We start from the raw sequence: 18,858 nt of genomic DNA, 5'->3' as shown, positions 1-18,858 counted from the left end.
ATTCTGCTAGAAGTTGTTCAAGTCCTCACTGATCTGGACCTTGTCATCAGAAAGGCCTATATATCTTCGGATGGAAGTTGGTTCATGGATGGTATGCTCTCCGAGTCTCAATAAGATCGAACAAAGGGAAGAAATAGTTCCTAATTCTTCTCATTTTCCAGTATTTAATGTGACCGACTGCGATGGAAACAAACTGTGGGACGAGGAGATCATCTCCTACATTAAAAAGGTATTAATTAAAATTTTTAGTGTGGCATATTTCCATTACTTTTAGCTCAACTATAACATACATGATGAGTTCTATCCAAATCTAGCATATTTTTCTTCATTTGTTCTTCTCAACATTCATATATATCAGCTCAAATCACCAGTTTCGTGAGACAAACTTTGCCACCATTGCTTGACGAACATGTTAGATAAATGGCATCAGCTTGATTGTTTTCTGTTTGTTATTACGTTTGTCCAGTCCCTGGAGTCAGAGGCTTGCTTATTCCCTAAGCTTCAGAATTCAGTCGGTATAATGCCGTCAACAGAGGACACATTAATTGAGATAACAGGCTCCGACAGGCCTGGATTGCTATCCGAAATATGCGCTGTTCTTGCAACCCAGATGAGTCATGTGGTGAAAGCTGAGCTATGGACACACAACAACAGAGTTGCAGCAGTGCTTCATGTCACCCATGAGTCCACCGAGGGAGCAATCGAAGACCCCCAACAGCTCTCCACCCTCAAGGAGCTCCTCTGCAATGTTCTTAGAGGTGATCACGATCCAAGGATGGGGACGATGACCGTGTCGATGGGGCTCACCCACACAGAGAGGAGGTTGCATCAGATGATGTTCCATGACCGGGATTACGAGAGGGTTGAAGTGAAAGAAGCTGTGGGGAATAAATCTAGACCCCAAGTCACTGTGATGGACTGTTCCGACAAGGACTACACTGTGGTAATCTTGAGATCCAAGGACCGGCCCAAGCTTCTGTTTGACACCATTTGCACACTCACAGACATGCAGTATGTTGTGTTTCATGGGACTGCCAGTGCAGGAAAGGAAGAAGCTTATCAGGTACGTATCTTGTGTAAGCTATACTGTTTCCTTTAAGCCAGTCCTAATCTTTCGAGTCCGATTGAAGGAATACTATATAAGACATGTAGATGGCCTCCCCATAAGCTCAGAGGGCGAGCAACAGCATCTGATTCGGTGTCTTGAGGCAGCTGTAGAGAGAAGAGCTTCAGATGTACGATCGAATTCCCAAATATTGTGAATGGTTTTCACTGCTTGCGTTACTTATATCGTCTTTGGCCATGTGCAGGGTCTCGAATTGGAGCTGAAGACAGAGGACGAAGTTGGCTCTCTCTCAGAGATCACAAGGGTATTCCGAGAGAATGGCTTGACCATCAGAAGAGCAGAGATTTCGACCGAGGGAGGCAAAGAAGTAGACACCTTCCATCTTTCTGAGACATCAGGCAACCCTGTGGATGCCAAGACGATCGATTCGATACGCAGACAGCTCGGGCAGACGATAGTAAGGGTGAAGCAGAACCCTCTACTCGAAGCGAAGCCTCCTCCCGAGGTGGTCAGCACTGTCAGTTTCTTCTTTGGCAACCTCTTCAGGGCCTCGTTTCAGAGCTTTCGACTGATCAGATCCTACTCATGAACGCCAAATCACACTCATGGAAGACGATTAGCATGCAAAGATGATACCGAAAAAAGTTAGGTACAACATCAAAGACAAACATCCAGCAGCAACACTCTGTAGATAGTCCAGGATGAGAAGTATACCGAATGTGATGGAAGGATGAACAATAATTACACAGTTGTAAATAGACACTATTTGATGTACATAGATGGCATGCTCTTTTAAGTCCAAGGAATCCATCCAATGCATTTGGTGTCAAGAAAATTAGCAGAGCAAAAAGATGGATGTTAAGAAGGTAATGTGGTTGGATTATGGATCTTAAATTTATCCTAAAATGACAAATATGATAATTTAAATTCTAGACTTTTCCTTGTATGGAAGATGATTATGGATTGATTGTGGTAAAGTCTTTCACCAAATCAGATGGTATACATATCATACAATATATATGGATCAAATGAGGCAGCCTGCCCTATAGATGTGATAGATTTGAGAATCTCAACACACTATTATTAGTTGACTATTTTAGGCTTACCAAAGCATATATAGGCCAACAGCCCCTTCCATGTGACTCATGGCCTCCTCCATGCATGCAACCTTGCTACTTGTGGTGTGATGGAGTCTGCACCCGCCTCTACAGCAATGCAATCCAGTGACACTGACATCACACTGGCAGTCCAAGACTGCAGCATCCTAACATTCAATGACCAGCATGATCTATTATTGTCATCCATGGTAATCATCACTCGCAATGCGACTTTGCTGATTTGGGCCAATGATATGGGAGTCCTGTAGGTTGGGAGGTCAATCACATCAACAGAAGAGATCGTGATGGCTCACATCCTCTGAGCTCTCAAAACTGTTAGCTGTGCACTTCATCCCTCCCATCCACCAGTCGACTTCTCGTCTCAAGCTCTCTATAAATTGCACCGTGTGTTAGCCCCATGGAACCAACCATCTCTCGTCTTCTTTCTCGAGCTTCTAATCAGATGTCTCAGCTGTCGAACATGGTAGACTACATCTCAACTCAGTTCTATGTTTTGACGGTATGTATGGTTGACGTGCAGAGACTATACTTTTTGTTTGTGTATGCGGTGGTCAGATTGCAGAGCCGAGAGAGAAGTTTGAACTCTGTGTGGAGCAAGGGGAACCGACGCTTGTTCCGCCGGCGGAAGAGACGGCGAAGGGCCTCTACTTCCTCTCCAACCTCGACCAGAACATTGCGGTCATAGTTCGGACCGTATACTGCTTCAGGTCGCAGGAGAAGCGGAACGAGGAAGCTGCGCAAGTGATCAAGGCGGCTCTGGCGAAGGTCCTCGTTCACTACTACCCGCTCGCCGGGCGGCTGGCGATCAGCGACGAGGGGAAGCTCATCGTCGATTGCACCGGAGAAGGGGTGGTGTTCGTGAAGGCTGAAGCAGATTGCGAGATGGAGGCCGTTGGCGACATCACGAAGCCTAACCCCGACACTCTCGGCAAGCTCGTCTACACCATTCTCGGTGCCAATAACTTGCTGGAGATGCCGCCATTGGTCGTTCAGGTTCGGAACTCGCACCCTTGCAGCTTGTTTCGATCATACAATCATCGGAAGCTCATCGCGTGCTTCCTTCAGGTCACTACGTTCAGGAGCGGGGGATTCATCCTTGGGCTAGCCGTCAACCACTGCATGTTCGATGGGTTGGGAGCGATGGAGTTCGTCAACTCCTGGGGCGAAACGGCACGAGGCCTGCCGATATCGGTGCCGCCGTTCGTCGACCGCACCGTTCTCGAGTCTCGAAATCCTCCTCTCGTCAGTTTCCCCCACCACGAGTTCGCCGAGATCGAAGACGTCTCCGACACCACGGCACTGTACGGTGAAGAGATGGCGTACAGGTCCTTCTGCTTCGAGCCTGAGAAGCTCGGACGCGTGAAGAGGAGAGCTCTGGAAGACGGAGCTCTCGCCAAGTGCACGACCTTCGAGGCGCTCTCCGGCCACGTGTGGAGAGCCCGGACGGAGGCGCTGAGGCTGCAGCCGGGGCAAAAGACGAAGCTCCTGTTCGCGGTCGACGGGAGGTCCCGATTCGATCCCCCGCTGCCGAAGGGCTACTTCGGCAACGGCACCATGCTCACCGCCTGCCTGAGCACGGCAGGGGAGCTTCTGGGCCGCCCGCTCTCGTTCGCCGTCGGCCTGGTGCAGGACGCAGTCAAGACGGTGACTGATGAGTACATGAGATCGGCGATGGACTACTTCGAAGCCACGAGGGCGAGGCCTTCGTTGACGGCCACTCTTCTGATCACAACCTGGTCTCGGCTGTCCTTCCACACCACGGACTTCGGGTGGGGGGTGCCAGTGCAGTCCGGGCCTGTGACTCTACCTGAGAAGGAGGTGATCCTGTTCCTGTCCCATGGGAAGGAGAGGAAGAGGAAGGGCATCAACGTGCTTCTCGGGCTCCCAAGCTCAGTAATGGCACGATTGCAAGATCTGATGGAGATATAAGAAGATGGAGGATGAGTGCTTGTGTTGTTCTTCTTTCAGCAATAATGTCTCTACATGCAGATGAGACAATGAGAGATTACTATTCTGCTAGAAGATGATAAGTCATCGAAGAACATTAGCTTCTGCTCACCACCAATGTCCTACGACATCACTTGGTTCTCTGTCAGTGGTTGAAGCAAGAAAAGGACTTGTCTGCTAGTTTGCTAATAGTATTTACTCGCACCAAACTTCTTTCTATTTGAGGGCACATTTCCTCTTTTCTTCATCCAATGGAGTCCTTTTCTGCTTTCAAACCCATTGTCTAATTCTTTTACTTCCTGAAAAGCTAACAACATAATTAGGATGTTCTTAAATAAACAAAAATCAAAGGTACAGGTTGATAGTATCATAATTCAATTACCTTCTCGATGGCCTTGCATCCCCAAAGAATACAGTGACTACAAGAATGAATGCATCAGTTCACTACCACCAGTTTATCCTCATTGCAAGTGTTTGAGCTTATCCTGTCACACAAATGCTTCAACAAGATCCTTCTTCCGCTTATCACCAACATATCTGAAACCAGGGCCAATATGGAGACAACATAAACACACCAAGAATATATAGAATTGATTCTGCAGTCAACGTGATCGATATACAGGTGGTGTGTAGAGAAAACTGTAGTCTGCAATGCCTTATGTTAGACTCTGCTACATACAAGCCACTCTCTTCCCCGGTCAGATCCATCTGTTTCGAGGCAAGCTGTGCAAGAGCATTCGCCTCACATCATCGTATGACATCTTCCTCTAAGAAAATAATACAATATAGAGTTGCTGGCAGACGATATGGTTGCTTCCGGTCACACACTTCACAAATGGCTTCTTGCTCTACAATATAGAGCAAGAACAGGCTGTCTTCTTTGGCGACTCGTCGATCCTTTTTTCTTATGTCATTAGAAAAAATAAGTAAGCAACAATCATTTTAAATTTGAAGGAAAACACACATTACATTAAAACTCAAAAATAAATTTACAGATCGGAGTAGTAGGTAGACAAAATGGGGTGAAATAGCTGGGTGTTTCATCAAGCTAAAGAGAATTACAAGCGAAGCAACTTTGATATTTGACAGATCAATTGATAGTACAGGTGCAAGTTTTTGTAACATGACCTATGAGGCTTTAAAAGAGCTTCATATAGAAATTCAATTGTTCCAAGTTGGAATAATTGGAGGCGTTCCTAGCATTAGAACCAACCTGCTAATATTCAATTGAAGGATCTTTACTTTGATGCACAAAAAGACATGGAATTTTCTATACATCAAATTGAACTTCTTAGAGACCGACCAAGAAAGATATCATCGGATGATAGAGTGCCACAACTACTAACAAGATTCAGCTTACCCGTTTTAGTTTTAGTCGAAGATGGTTGCACAACAACATGCATGGTGATCACACCTGCTGGAAGTTCACTAAAAGGTGATGATGCGCACTGGGCAACCGTCATATTGTTCTCTAATATTTTGCCCGCACTTATCAGTTTGACATCATTAGCCACCTCTGGTATAATCTTCTTATCTACAACAAAAATGCAAGGATGGGAAACAACTGAATTACTAAAATATTAACAATATAAGACTAAAATAAAACATAAAAAAAACCAACACAATAGCAGGCTAACATCACAAAGGGAAAATGAGTAAACGTCAACTGAAAGTAACAACATATCTATGAACGTAAATGCTATAACGATAAAAGAAATGCCCAAAACGACATATGTGACTAAATCACCAACTTTAAGATAAAGCATTAAACAGTTGATAGCCAAATTCATCCAGTGTTACATCGATGTATATTTAATAATATATTAAAAATGTCACTTGATGTTGTTGCCCAAAGCAAGATTTGCTTCTTTAGTTCTAAAACGGAGGCCTCTAATGGAACTTGTCACATTATTGTACACGAGGAACTTCCCCATAAAGATTATAACAACAATATCAGTCCTGTTAAGCCCAATTCTACAATTCAGATTTTCTTTTTTTTCCGAATCAGCTAGTTTAGTTTGACATGGGTACCAAAAATTAATTTCACAAGGGGATAGATAGAGATGGATGCCATGGAAAGGAACAGAATCTAAATTTTGCTATAACCTTCCTCGCAGAGGCAGCAAGATCGATATAGTACAGGGCGGTAATCAATATTCTGATATTTATTCTAACAATGAAAACATCGAAATCAAATCGTTGTGAAGAGAAGGAATCACCAGAAATCGACAAGTTGAAAGATCTGAAGGACCAATGACAATAATGACAAACGAGAAGTTTCTGTTAACTGGATTCTAAAGAAAGGAGAAGCTTCTGTCTTGCTGACTCGGAAAGAAAAGATTAAAGAGACCCCTACCTCGTGGCCACTCGGAGATTATCCTGTCTTTGAGCATGGCGACGGTGGACGTAGAAGAGTAGCGGATCGGCCCGATGTCCGACCCATCGAACAGCCGGAACTTGAGCTCGATCAGATCCTCATCGGGCATTTGCTCTCCGATAAATCACCAATCACCTACATAAAGGAAGCAACCAAAGAATGAATTACCAATTTGTTCATCACCACAACATCGGAATCGGAAAGAGATGGGAAAAACGCACCTTTCCCGGCGGAATCGAGCAGGGACGTTGAGATGGAGAGAAGCGAAGGAAACCGGCAAGTGAGATTTGAGAAACCCGGGAAAGGATTAAAGGTGAAATCTTGCGATGGGGATTCGAAGGCAGAGTCCCGTTAGGGTTCAAGAAGGAATGTGGTTGATCCCAAGAACAGGTAAATTACAAGAGGAAGAGGGAATAAAATTGGGAGGCGGAGTTATCAAACCATCAAAGGGATAAATACAAGCTAAAGGGCAAGCAGCGTCCGTCATGTCGACGAGACACCCGGTGGCCGTCGGAAGCAAGGTTGGGCCCATGTCCAGCTCTGGGTTGGCCACCGATGCCTCCAAAAACACGATAGGTACGTGCGAGCGGAAGGCAATGAGCTAAAAAAGAATTAAAGACTTTTGATGCCCTTCTTGTCCTTATTATATGGTGTTGTCGATAAAGAGGACGGATGCGTCGATAGATGTAGAAGCGGCAGGAACGGCTAATCTCCGGCAAAGCTCCGGCAAATCTCCGGTGAAATCTAAAAGAGTGAGTGATACAAGATGCACCTGGAGCCACATTTCTTCTTGTTTCAAATTTCATATGCATACGAAATAAAACTATACTCTGCTGCCCAGCTAATACGATCGAAGCCAAGCAGATGAACAATAAAACTCACAGAAAGGGGGGAACAAAGCAAATACACAACAATTTACTTAATAAGTGCGAAAGGAATAACTTTAATTAAAAGATAACCATTGTCAATCAGTCACCGCAAAAAGCAGCAAACTAAACCCATCATACATATCTTCATATCTTAGCAAAATGACTAGTGGTTGGCTTGAGGCTTCCATACCGTTGGAACAAAACCAAGACATATGCTTTTGAGGTGTCGCTTTATATATGACCAGGATACAGATGCATCATCGGCTTTTCATCATTCATCAAAGCTTGGCGAGAAGAAGACTTGGGACCAACTTTGGCGCTACACTCTCCTCCTCTGCTCCACTGGGACTGGGAGGCACATCAACCGAAGGAGAGCAGTTGAAAAAACCATGCGGCTGAAAATTTTTAAAGCCAAGAATAAGTGGAAGCATCAAACTTGTAGAGGAAAAATAAAAATAAAACATAAAAAAGGCTCGCTTGATGAACAAAGAACTTTAACCAAGTAAAGCCTCAAACATCACAAGTAGCCTAAAGAATTGATTCCATCATTAAAAAAAAAAGCCATAAAGCCCCAACTATTTGGGGCCAATATAGGTGGAATTGAGATATGTGATGTTTGAGGCTTTACCAACCAAGTATAGATGAACTGGTCACTGCAGATGAAAATGATTCACCAAAAGAAAAAGAAAAAGTAGGAATACCATGAGCATAAAGCCTATGCGCTCAACAGGCATGACAGGCCAGTCTTCCAACCTTGGGATGTGGGTGACTCCAAATACATACCTGTAATTAAAGCTCGTTAGTATGAAAAACATCGGTGAACCTACTGAAAATTTCAACACACAGATTCTTGAAACTGCACATAGCCTCCAAAACAAAAGAACTAAAGCAAAATTAACCAATCCTACAAGTCCAAGTTCATAATAAGTCAACATAATGCTGCTAATATCAGAAGTAAAATATGTAGATGTCTTGCATGTATAAGCTGAAGATATAACACAACGGGGAGTTCAGAATTGTTTCTAAAGCAACAAAAAAAAAAAAGGCACAAGAAAAGTGTTCATATCAATTCCAAACGATCCCAAATCACACTACTGATTAAAGATACTGACCACAGAACGATGTTAGTTTCCTCAAGGGACCTATTCTTCTTAACCCATGTGGCTAGTCCCTCATTTATCCGTGGATTTTGATTAGGAAACTCTCCTCCTGGATACATCTCGTCATGTTTATATGATGTAACCCAAAGGTTATGCTTTAAAAATGCAGCTCTTCTAAAAAATTTTGCCTCTGGATCAGCTAATGGAAGGCAATTGGGACCAGGCATGAGCTTGTAGCCCGCAGGTTGACCAGTTCGATTTACAGTTCTGGTGTTCCTTACCTGAAAATCAGAATGAAGGCATAAGAAACAAAGTAGAATAGGAACAAAGTAGTAGTAACAACAGTCCCTCACGAGTATTAACATCATAAGCTATAACATTTCATTTCCTAGCAAGAATACAAACAGATGAATAGTCACCAAAGAGTGATGAAAGCCTATCCTCTTAATGCAATTGTGGTAAAGGTGGATAGAAGATTATTAAAAATTGTCCGCCAGCCAGGATCAATATAAGGATGCAAATGTAAATGAATGAGGGAAGAACAAGATTTTCCCATTAAAAGTGTAAGATGCATAACTTATAGTGAGAAGGTCAAAAATTATAAATACAACGAACAAGATCAGTTTTGTTTGGTCAATAAGTACATACATGAAAAAAAAATGAATTAGTTAAGTCAATATAAAACTAGAACACTAAAATGTATAATTTGCAACAATTGGGGTCATATCTTTTCCCTGATTGGCTTATCCTGCCACTGAGACAAATATACATAATTTCAAAGCTCTAAAAGTCTTCCTTTTAACTCTTCCAAGGTCTAGGAGGCTTTTGAAATGTTTCTTCATAGTTCTATCAATTCCAGCAGTAACCAAATCAAGTAGATCTTTCTATTAACCAATAGCTTTTGTTATATATACACACACAAAAGAAATATAGTCCTGTAGAGTTCCAATGAAGCTTCTCTCTTTTTTTGAACTTGTCTTACTAAAGACTTGGCATCAGCTTTACAGTGTTAAATCAAGTAGCTAGTAACAGAATTATATAAAATCTCACATGGAATTTTCTCAACTTGAGTTGCACCCATCTCTTCTCGTAACTTCACTGGGCCCCAAGCTTCAAATTCCAAAGAAATTTCAGGTTCAATGATACAGATAATATACTACTTAGCAAACATTTAGGGCCAGCACTATGACTTTGGAATAAGAAAAAATATACGTATTTAATCCTATGGGAAACTTATAGAAGGTTGATGTACTGATAGGTTAAACATGGGAAAATTGGACAAATTACTAATTTGAGCCCATAAGAAACACAGATAAATTTGTTAGACTGTTCAATTATAATTATCAAAGACAAATAATTTGGAAATTTGGTGGTTTTTCATACATTTAATGGACATAATAAATAATATAAAAATAATATGGTAAGCTTCCAGTAATATAGGAAAATAATTAAGTTATCTAAAATATAAGCTTTAGAGATGCTATGGGTATGACATTTACAAAAAGCTTAAGTAAATACGAGTTTTTAAGAAAATGAAGAAGCTAGGTTCAATTTCAAAGATGCACTTGGATGTCATTCCTTAGCAGATGTGATAGCTAAATTCAAAATTCTTTTAATAGTCTGCATCTGTAGCTCATGCAGATAAGGAAATGAGTCAATAAGAATAAATCACAATACAAATAAAGTGAAGTATGTACAATCCAGTGTCGTGCAGATGAAGGATTGCAGTCACGCATAGCCTGCAACTCAGATCTGAGAAGCTTTTCTTCAGCATAGAATGCATTATTGTGAATATTATGCAGGCCAGGTTCTTCAACTTTGACATTCACCTCAACCACCTACACAAAGCACTCTTACATATACATAAAGTTCATAGCAACACAGACAGTTCAAATAAGATTTGAGCATATATAAGTTGAGACATGGGCAATAATCATTGATGAAACAAAAAAAAAAAAATCATTGATGAAACACAAAAAAAAATCGTATATATATATATATATATAACGTATCAACAACCTTTGCATTGTACAGTGACTTTATTACACAAAGAATCGACAGAATTGTCATTTTTTTACGAGAAGGAATTGCATCATGTATAGACAAAAGTTCGATGATAATAACAATGATCAAAGGAAAGAAAGAAAAAAAGAACCATATGAACTATGTAACTAGGCCACTAGACACCAAGGTGACTGGGTATCCACCATGCTGCTTTGTTCTTTTAGTAAAGGCATCAAGATGCTTCCATGTATGTGGGCAAATACACAGTAGCACAAGCTTAGGGTGTTGTCTACCTTATCAACCTTTCACCTAATTCTTTAACAAGATACACTAGTTATTTGCTTAGTGAATTTGTAGAAATCTTTCATGCACTAAAAACAACTCAAGCCAAAATTCAAAAACAATATGAAACTTAAATTTCATGTTGAGGAGTTCTTTGCAGTTTATCTTTCAGATGGGCATTCAGTGTTTCTCTTTTTCTTTTAAGAAATTGCAATTTTTAGCTACTTTTGCTAGGTATCTCAAGGTTTTCAATTTTCTTTGCAGAATTTATGCTTCCTTTCTTTGCTGTTTTCATTCTAACAGACCCAACTTTCCTGTTAGTTTTATCAAGTTAAATTTATCCTTGAAGATACCAAACAAAGCAACCAGAAAAATTAATCAAGTTTATTTTATTCTGAATTAGTGATCATGAACCGAGTAGTCATACGAAGATGATTGAGGGCTATGTAAGCCTTTTTGCATAAGTGATACAATGGTCATAAACTAAAATTCTGTTCCCTGTGAGCCTTCTGCAGAAGCAAATACTGGATTCCAGTCTCTTAGAACCACTTTCAAAAAGAATCTGGGGAAGTAACACAAGTGCAAAAAAGATTGTTGAGTTAACTACTAATAGTGATAGTGATGAATTCATACTTTTATCCTAATATGTAGTAAAGCAAGACATATACAATATTGCAGAATAAGGATTTAGGACAGGTGAAAATCAGGATAAAAGAAAGAAGAAAAATCACAAAGTAGAAATACAAAACTACATCACAACACAAAATGTAAATAAAAGGAGCACCTGATTGAAGGCTTCATTAGGTTTACAGTCAACAGCCATATCCATGCGAGCAACAAAGAAATGCTGATGAACTGGCGCATATAAACCCGGTGCTATTGTTGTACCATACTTTCTTGATTCACCAGGTCCCAAAGCCCCTAGGCTGAGAATTCCAGTTATCTTTACTTCTGCCTCAATTTTACCATCCTGCAAGAGAGTACCATGTAAGCCATATGCATCATATCCAAAGCATATGTCTATATCAAGCATGAAAAACAACAGAATGATGTAGGAGTAAGAAGATTGATTAGCAATGATTGAACTAACCATTCTGTTTTATGAGCTAAAACAGAAAATTCATGCACGTATAGATAAACTACTTCCAGGTTTAGAAAAAACAAAGGATATTGAGATAACATTAAGAATGCACGAGCGTGAAAATTGCATTATGAACCCAGTTGGAGAATCTCAGCATTCATGTCAGAACATAACTTTAGGAGCTCACTCAAGCCCTACCAAGCAGGAAACTCTGTCAATATATCTTCTATATATCAAATCCAAACATTGCCCATCTGCTCCAGTTCATCTACTATGTATGTAATGGCCAATTCTAATTTTCAATAGTTTCTCTATGTTCAATTATTTAACTTACTGCACAAGAAGTAAGCCCTTGAAAACACCTTGAACATGGAAGCAAACTGGTAACTGACACAATAAAGGTGTCTCAAAGCTCCGCAGCAATGGATATATTTTACCTAACAGGTAACAATTGTTTCTAAAAAATAACATAAATAAATAAATCTATGTGTGACATAAATATTAGATAATATATTCACCAAAATTCATTGTCTAATGTTCAAATCACTGTCAATCTTCTTACAGCAACGTAAGAGCATTTGTTTTAATAAAATGACTAGCATAATATAAATGTGCAAAACCTTTCATATCATATTTGTTAATACCTTCATAGAGCAGGAAAATTGTTTTTGATTTTATATCAGAGACTAAAAGATGTTGATTTTGACCTGAACATGCCAATCCACCGACTACCCAATGGAAGTCGATGGAGTGAAATTCATACCCAGGACATGCTGTACCACCAGAATTAGTGAAGGAAAATAATCCAGATTTAGAATTACTATCTGATACCAGAGTCAACATAAATAGTTAGTATAAAAATAACTTATGATATTCAATTAATATCAGATGGATGATCAAGAAGGATTGTTGTCATAGGTGCAGCCCAAACAATTCGCTCAGACCATTTAGCTAACCCACCAACTTAGGCACCTATTTAAATCAGGCAAAGCAACAGATTAACTGCCTATACAAGAGCCTGGAAAGTTAACTAAGCTCCTAATGCCTACTTTTTCTTGGGCAGACACTTGTTACAAATAATTGTTAGGAGAGAGTCCTAGAATCTGACTAAAAAAAGAGTTACAATTTTGAAAGAAAAAGGTGCAAGTAGATTTATTAACAAGTTACAAGCTAAAAGAAAGTCATTTTATTTACATGTGCAATGAACAGTATATGCTGATCTGTTAAAACTTAGCCATGGCACATGCAACTATGCCTTAATTGTCATAGTGTGCTTCTTGTTTATTCATCTACTTTAATTTATGTTAGTATTTTGGGTAGCGTCTTCCATCATAATTCACAAAAGGAGGGCCATTATAGAAGAAAACTAAACTGTCTTGCGATTATAGTTGGAATCAAGGTTTAGAATCTCAGTCCAACGCAGATACCAAACAGTGACTGGATCAATACAGTTCTGGTATGGATTAACATATTAATACTCAGTATAGGTCAGCGAAAGAGGAGAGAACTAAAAAAAGAGGATTGGTGGAGGAGAAAGACATGAAGACAGAGGAAGACGAGGAGGCAAAGCATGAGGAGATGAAGTGGAGGAAAAGGAAGAGGATGCAAACCTTAAGATGGTGGCAACAATTGGCAAGGTGGAGATGGCATCGGCAATGATGCGGCAAGGAGAAGAGGCAGACAATGGGGGAGAGACAGATAGCACATAAGCGAAAGAAAGAGAGAATGCATGAGAGTAGAAAAGAAAGAGAAAAGAATACCATGTTGTTGCATCTCATAGACTTGCATACATATCAGAGCCTTCAAACTGTAGTGAAAAAATGACAGCAAACTCATTAAAAACCAGTTCTCATATTACCTACTTAAAATTATTTAAGCAGAGACATTTTTGTCGTATCACCAAATCCATATCAAGTTACTGCCACCTAGCTAATCCAACCAAATCTTCAATCATATACTAACTCTTCCTGATACTTACTAAGTAGCACATCATGTATATTTCATTCCCAGTTGTTCAAAAGATATGGCAAATACAATAAACCTATAACAAACCCCAGTTCTCTGCAACGTCACTCGGTCCTTCCCTGATACGAAGTCAAGATACGAAGAGAAGAAGAATTTTTTTTCTCCACCAGTGAAGTAAACTGTTTCTCCTAGTAGCAGGTCTTTTAAGTGTGTCACAAGTGCTTATTATCTTCTCTTCTCATGCTTCTTTTCTTTCTTTCATACCTCTTCTATCCCCAATTCCACTTGAACAAGATCATGTTCTAATAAATTTCACCCTCAAACATATCAGTTTATAGCCTTCCCAGCAAATTGCTTTCGAGAACAACTTGCCAATTCCCTAACAACCACGGGTTCATACCCAAAGTTTTGAAAAAATAACTTAATCTAACAATCATTTTTGGACTGTCACTCTGTTACAAGATATACTCACGTTACTCATTCGGAGTAAATATTGGGACTATTTGCTAGTACATGGAAGGATTTGCACAACATTCATACCTTCAACAACATTGTGAGTGGATGAGTGCAAAAGTTAGGTGTATGTGGAATCACAGACCATAACAGCCCATGCAGAAGCAGGCTAATCCAGCATATTGTACTAAAGTTTTCTACAATTAGCAAAATATGAAGTTCTGATATTTGGTTGAATTATATATTATAGGTATGGCAAAAGAGAAGAACCTGAAAGTGGAATATCTTCTGTCAAATAAGTGTAAAAGCTTTCAGCAAACAAACACAAAATTAGATGAAAGGATGAGTACGCTTTAAAGGCTTAAATCATGACTAGATTGTTCAAAAAGTTACAATTTCAGATTATCAGGTATAATCAAACATTATGTTACTAGCAACTAGAACAAGAAGCATAAAGTGCAAAATTTTCCAACTTACCTGATAGAAGTGCCAGAAAAAGCCATATTCATAATTAGCAACTGTACATATGAAGGACACACTTAGCCTTCTTGATCGCCTAACTTCTGCTAAGCCTGTTCTCCAATCTTGGTGCTTCCATAGGATCCCATGGTCCTCTTCATGCAAACAAACACAATTCTCAATAGTTTCAACACCACCAGTGTAGTTTGTGAAATGAGCATCAAAGTATTTGATGTAACCCAAGCAGTCACAGCCCTGGATTGACATATATTTTAAGACAGAAATTGGAAAAGCAAATACAACTAATGAAGCATAAAACAGATCTGCAAGCATAGCACATTTGACCTTTTTAAGAGAGTGTGCATTTTTTCCAAGGCCATCTTCCCCAGCATCAAATGCATTTTTACGGTAATGAGGTTCATTTGGATCTCCATGAGGAACTACCATCTCCACGAAGCTTAGCCTGTGAGCAATAGGTCTCCGTCCACGACTACCATCAACATATGCTAGAGAATGTATGACTAATCCCTCCCTTGGCGTGAAACCAATCCGGAAATTCCACTAATTCAGCAGAAAAGAGGAAGATTGTGAGTTCACTGCAAGCTTTGAAAGAAATAGGTGAAAAAACCAGAGAATAATGCAATAAATGAACAGAATACCTTTTGCCATTGCACAAAGTAACCATTTACACGAAAACTGGGACCTTCAGGCTGAAGAATTTGTAGAGGTTTCACATTACTTCGGTCAATGCCTCCTCGTGTTTCTCCAGGAGTATAGTTTCTCAAAGGATCTGCTGGAGGTAGAGGCACCAATTTTCTATCTTCAAATTCGATTATAACATTATTTTGAATATCCACAAGAACATGTATGCCTTCAACGGGACGTGCGTAACCATTCTCCATGGGGCAGTCACTCTCAGTTCTGCAAAATATTAGTGGTCTTGCAAGTCTGCGATTAGGACCATCAGCATCACTGTAGTAACCAACACACCTGGATACACAGGTGAAAAAAGAGAAATCATAATTAAAAAGTAGCAACTGCAATGGCATTATATCCCGATAATAGCTTATAGTAAATAAACAAACAAGTCGAGCATACCAAGAATCAACCATCACAAGATCCATGTCCTCTACTCCTCTCTTTCTCATTGCCTCTATGAATGGAAGGTGACTTTTTACAGCAGCTTCACATTCCGCATACTCCATGGCATCCTAGATTTATAAAATAAGATCACTGGTCAAAATCACCTATTATATGAAAAAACCATAAGCTTCTAATAAGTAAGCAACGACCAAAATAAAAGGAAAAATCTTGCTTCTCAACATACAATCAGAAATGTAATAGCATAAAATACCTTTGATAAGGAACTTGAGGATGCTATGCTTATATCATGAACGATAAAGTAAGAGATTTCAAAACAAATATGATACAATGATTTAAGAACTAATTGTAGAGACAGGGTTATAGAACTAATTGAGAAGAATAAGTTCGACAAAACATATTAGCAAAAGAGAATAAAAGAAGAAAATCATCTAAGATTATGCCCACATCAGCCTCTCCAAAACCACATACCATGGAGGGTTGGACTACCGGAACAACTTCAGAGGAGATGACTTTTCCCCTGTGACGGCCACCTCGAGTAGCCGCATGAACTTCTGAGAGTTCGATGATCCAAATGCTTGTCTCATTTGACCTTTTGTTGTAAACAACAAGCCTAGCCCTCCGAGGAGGAAGCTTACCCAGGATGACAGGACCACCTTTTGTTCTGGGGAGTAGTGATGGTTGAAAAGGGGGAAAGAAGTAGGCATCAGCCAATGCCACAACATTCTTCTCTGGTTCCAACAGAACAACTTCTATAAATCGCATACCATCTCTAACCTGAAAAGAAGTTTACCTTAATTATAGAAGTCAAGTGTTCAAATATACCAAAAGAAAGGTCATGAAGCAAGCAAAGCATCTAAAGAACCTCTGGAGTTGCACCAGCAGCCCTGACTGTTGCTACTGCAACTAATATCTCAGCTGCAGACAGTGGATCTAAAGGATGGCTATTTTGAGCTCTCATCACAATCGGAATTGCTGCAGTTAGACCACCAAATGTCAGGATCAAACAAAGGATAATAATAACCACATGCAAAATGACCTAATTATCAGTATAAAGAGTGATATGATCGAACATAAACAACAAAAAGATAAAAAGTGATGTAGACAAATGAAATCTAAGGCAGACACCACTTATAACTATCTTGGAATTGATACCGCCGAGTCCACATAGTCAACCAGGCAGCAAATGATCTCAATATGTTAAGGGTCTTCACGGAGAGAAGTGCAGGGAAGAAGGGCAACTGCTCGCAGGCCATAGTGCAGTACAATGAGGTGATCGGTTTTACATTACACATTCATAGAACACAACACTTGTTACATAGATAATAGACATATAACAAGCTATGTAAATCATTTTTCCCTTAATTTACACATCATGACCAATCAATGTGACAAAGCGTGAGAAAGCAAGATAATATGAGTTCTTATCGCATGGGCCGATTGAGCCCTCCAAATCCTCTCCTTGTTTACGTGGTCTTCCTTTATTATCTCCCAAAACTCTTCCATGATACACACTAAACTTGAAATATTTCATTTCAAGTTCTTAAATAGCTTCATCGAATTTCATCCTAGGTATCCTAAATGATAGCTACAGCCCTTTTTTCGTACAGCCTGAAATCTTGTTGTGTAAAAAATTTAGATGTTCGTGCCTTTTTTCTTCCTCTTTCTAGTTCTATATCTGATTTTGCCCTATCTCTGCTCCTTTTTCTCATGTGAGCACATCATAAATAGATCCTAACAACCCTTCATTCAACCAGTCAATAGCGGACCTCTTAACCCATCGTACCCTTATAAGTTTCACGGCGAGGTCCCTTATCGAGAAGGGCTCCTATCCTTGTCACGTCTTTCTTTGTCATGGATCGAATCTCGGACAAACTTCTCGGTTTCTTGAACCGATCCTCTTCATCTCCAGTCAAGCCTTTATGCAGAATGATCCAAACACGAAGGAAACAAGGATAACGAGAAAGAACCACAGAAGAAGAGCAAGGCAGGTCCAACAAGTCATCACCTTTGGAAGAGGGCTTTATGAGAGGGGCCGGGACGTCTTCGGCGGGGACGATCAACTTTCCGACGGCCTCGACCTGCGGCGCGGCGGCCCGCCTCTCATCAGCCACGGGAACCCATTCTTGGACGGCTCCCTTGGCACCGACGACGTCACAGATGGGATGGTCGGCGTGCGTCGCTTTTTCCTGAGTTGCGGCCATTGTAGAGGGTTCGCAAGCTCACCGAATCCGCCGTAGTATCCCTCCTCCCTGGAACTGCAATCTGACATGCAGCGTGCCTCCGTAGCCTTCCGCGCTCTCTCTCTCTCTCACGCCCTCCCTCGTCCTTCAAACCCTCCCCAGCGATCTCCCTTCACGATTTAATTCTATCCTATAGACTTGCGTTGAAAGAAGACACAATCCCTAGAGAAATCGGCCTTCGATAGGAGGAGGAGGAGGAGGAAGAGAACGAAAGAGCCGGGTGTCAGAAACGAAGAGGGTTAAAGAAAGGGGGAAGGAGAGGAGGTGGCGCATTTATAAGGGAACGGTTCGACTGGCCTTTCAATGACGCCGCGGGAGCGAGCAAGCGAGGGAGCGAGCGACGTGGTAGTGCAATAGGATCGGGTGGCGGAGGTGGATGGACAGCGAAACCAAACCCGTACTTATTTGCTGGCTCAACGTCTTTATCAAAGATGTGACAAAGCACCACGTAGGACAGAGAGAGAGAGAGAGAGAGGGGAAGAGGCAGCTTTCGGTCATCTCACTGTCCAACGTACTAACAGTACTCACATAGTGAAGCGCAAATTTTCGGGAAAAGTTCTTCGTTTTGAAGTTACTTTTTCTTTTTTTTTCATCGTTATTTTTCGTTGATTTAATACAGCTGCAATGGCAACACATTAAAAAAAACATATTATAATTGGTATAAATATTTTAAAATTATTTTCCGATTACTATATTAAATGAAGTGTCGAATAATGGGGGTGAAGTAACCGGAGAGGGTGAGGGGATCGGGTGGAGTGATAGCGATACGCGAGGTGGGTAGTGTGATAGGAGC

The 18,858-nt window shown here is 40.5% G+C and overlaps 4 protein-coding genes across 14 annotated transcripts in view; 2 read left to right on the top strand and 2 right to left on the bottom strand.

The window, feature by feature from the left end:
• The window catches only part of LOC135585991 (ACT domain-containing protein ACR6-like), a 3,036-nt gene extending 1,024 nt beyond the window's left edge, over window positions 1-2,012 (top strand). For 5 of the 7 annotated variants that reach the window (XM_065112392.1, XM_065112397.1, XM_065112394.1 and 2 more), the window contains exons 3-7: window positions 1-91; window positions 162-229; window positions 467-1,063; window positions 1,131-1,235; window positions 1,311-2,012. The exon at window positions 1-91 is cut by the window's left edge and continues 24 nt beyond it. In XM_065112392.1, the coding sequence (XP_064968464.1) occupies window positions 1-91; window positions 162-229; window positions 467-1,063; window positions 1,131-1,235; window positions 1,311-1,655 (1,206 nt within the window). In that variant the 3' untranslated portion in view covers window positions 1,656-2,012. The remainder of the gene's footprint in view (window positions 92-161; window positions 230-466; window positions 1,064-1,130; window positions 1,236-1,310) is intronic. The other 2 variants (XR_010487685.1, XM_065112396.1) reach the window with 2 other exon arrangements.
• A 282-nt stretch (window positions 2,013-2,294) lies between these two features.
• LOC135614730 (omega-hydroxypalmitate O-feruloyl transferase-like) lies at window positions 2,295-4,113 on the top strand. The gene is made up of 3 exons (XM_065112391.1): window positions 2,295-2,647; window positions 2,740-3,177; window positions 3,250-4,113. The coding sequence occupies exons 1-3, from the start codon at window positions 2,582-2,584 to the stop codon at window positions 4,111-4,113; spliced, it is 1,368 nt and encodes a 455-aa protein (XP_064968463.1). The 5' UTR covers window positions 2,295-2,581.
• LOC103987621 (membrane-anchored ubiquitin-fold protein 4) lies at window positions 3,179-7,070 on the bottom strand. 4 transcript variants are annotated; one of them, XM_065112400.1, is made up of 6 exons: window positions 6,730-7,070; window positions 6,488-6,643; window positions 5,492-5,665; window positions 4,514-4,668; window positions 4,244-4,430; window positions 3,179-4,098 (listed from the first exon to the last, which is right to left on the bottom strand). In XM_065112400.1, the coding sequence occupies exons 2-4, from the start codon at window positions 6,615-6,617 to the stop codon at window positions 4,568-4,570; spliced, it is 405 nt and encodes a 134-aa protein (XP_064968472.1). In that variant the 5' UTR covers window positions 6,618-6,643; window positions 6,730-7,070; the 3' UTR covers window positions 3,179-4,098; window positions 4,244-4,430; window positions 4,514-4,567. The 4 variants fall into 4 exon arrangements, with proteins under 4 accessions (XP_064968472.1, XP_064968471.1, XP_064968473.1 ...); XM_065112399.1 differs by lacking the exon at window positions 3,179-4,098 and adding an exon at window positions 4,103-4,163; XM_065112401.1 differs by lacking the exon at window positions 3,179-4,098 and adding an exon at window positions 4,811-5,035 and having other exon boundaries at window positions 4,103-4,430; window positions 6,730-7,032.
• Window positions 7,071-7,431: 361 nt separating this feature from the next.
• LOC103987620 (amine oxidase [copper-containing] zeta, peroxisomal) lies at window positions 7,432-18,423 on the bottom strand. 2 transcript variants are annotated; one of them, XM_009405970.3, is made up of 12 exons: window positions 17,831-18,422; window positions 16,688-16,797; window positions 16,294-16,599; window positions 15,820-15,932; window positions 15,381-15,711; window positions 15,067-15,282; window positions 14,740-14,976; window positions 11,548-11,733; window positions 10,175-10,315; window positions 8,490-8,758; window positions 8,079-8,160; window positions 7,432-7,772 (listed from the first exon to the last, which is right to left on the bottom strand). In XM_009405970.3, the coding sequence occupies exons 1-12, from the start codon at window positions 18,024-18,026 to the stop codon at window positions 7,656-7,658; spliced, it is 2,304 nt and encodes a 767-aa protein (XP_009404245.2). In that variant the 5' UTR covers window positions 18,027-18,422; the 3' UTR covers window positions 7,432-7,655. The 2 variants fall into 2 exon arrangements, with proteins under 2 accessions (XP_009404245.2, XP_018682593.2); XM_018827048.2 differs by lacking the exons at window positions 7,432-7,772; window positions 8,079-8,160 and adding an exon at window positions 9,528-9,587 and having other exon boundaries at window positions 8,630-8,758; window positions 17,831-18,423.
• Window positions 18,424-18,858: the final 435 nt, after the last annotated feature.

The sequence above is a fragment of the Musa acuminata genome, chromosome BXJ2-6, assembly GCF_036884655.1.
Source record: "Musa acuminata AAA Group cultivar baxijiao chromosome BXJ2-6, Cavendish_Baxijiao_AAA, whole genome shotgun sequence".
NCBI lineage: Eukaryota > Viridiplantae > Streptophyta > Magnoliopsida > Zingiberales > Musaceae > Musa > Musa acuminata.
This window is presented reverse-complemented; position numbering and strand designations above follow the sequence as displayed.

What these genes read in the sequence shown, in the direction of transcription:
- LOC135614730 (XM_065112391.1), top strand. Translation starts at nt 2,582, where the DNA reads ATGGAACCAACCATCTCTCGTCTTCTTTCTCGAGCTTCTAATCAGATG. An exon ending in TGTCTCAGCTGTCGAACATG is followed by an intron (nt 2,648 to 2,739) that starts GTAGACTACATC and finishes TGCGGTGGTCAG; the next exon opens with ATTGCAGAGCCGAGAGAGAA. An exon ending in TGCCGCCATTGGTCGTTCAG is followed by an intron (nt 3,178 to 3,249) that starts GTTCGGAACTCG and finishes TGCTTCCTTCAG; the next exon opens with GTCACTACGTTCAGGAGCGG.
- LOC103987621 (XM_065112400.1), bottom strand. Translation starts at nt 6,617, where the DNA reads ATGCCCGATGAGGATCTGATCGAGCTCAAGTTCCGGCTGTTCGATGGG. An exon ending in AATCTCCGAGTGGCCACGAG is followed by an intron (nt 5,666 to 6,487) that starts GTAGGGGTCTCT and finishes TTTTTGTTGTAG; the next exon opens with ATAAGAAGATTATACCAGAG. An exon ending in TTCGACTAAAACTAAAACGG is followed by an intron (nt 4,669 to 5,491) that starts GTAAGCTGAATC and finishes CCCTGGTTTCAG; the next exon opens with ATATGTTGGTGATAAGCGGA.
- LOC103987620 (XM_009405970.3), bottom strand. Translation starts at nt 18,026, where the DNA reads ATGGCCGCAACTCAGGAAAAAGCGACGCACGCCGACCATCCCATCTGT. An exon ending in CTAATGAAGCCTTCAATCAG is followed by an intron (nt 10,316 to 11,547) that starts GTGCTCCTTTTA and finishes TGCTTTGTGTAG; the next exon opens with GTGGTTGAGGTGAATGTCAA. An exon ending in GAAACTAACATCGTTCTGTG is followed by an intron (nt 8,161 to 8,489) that starts GTCAGTATCTTT and finishes CTTTAATTACAG; the next exon opens with GTATGTATTTGGAGTCACCC.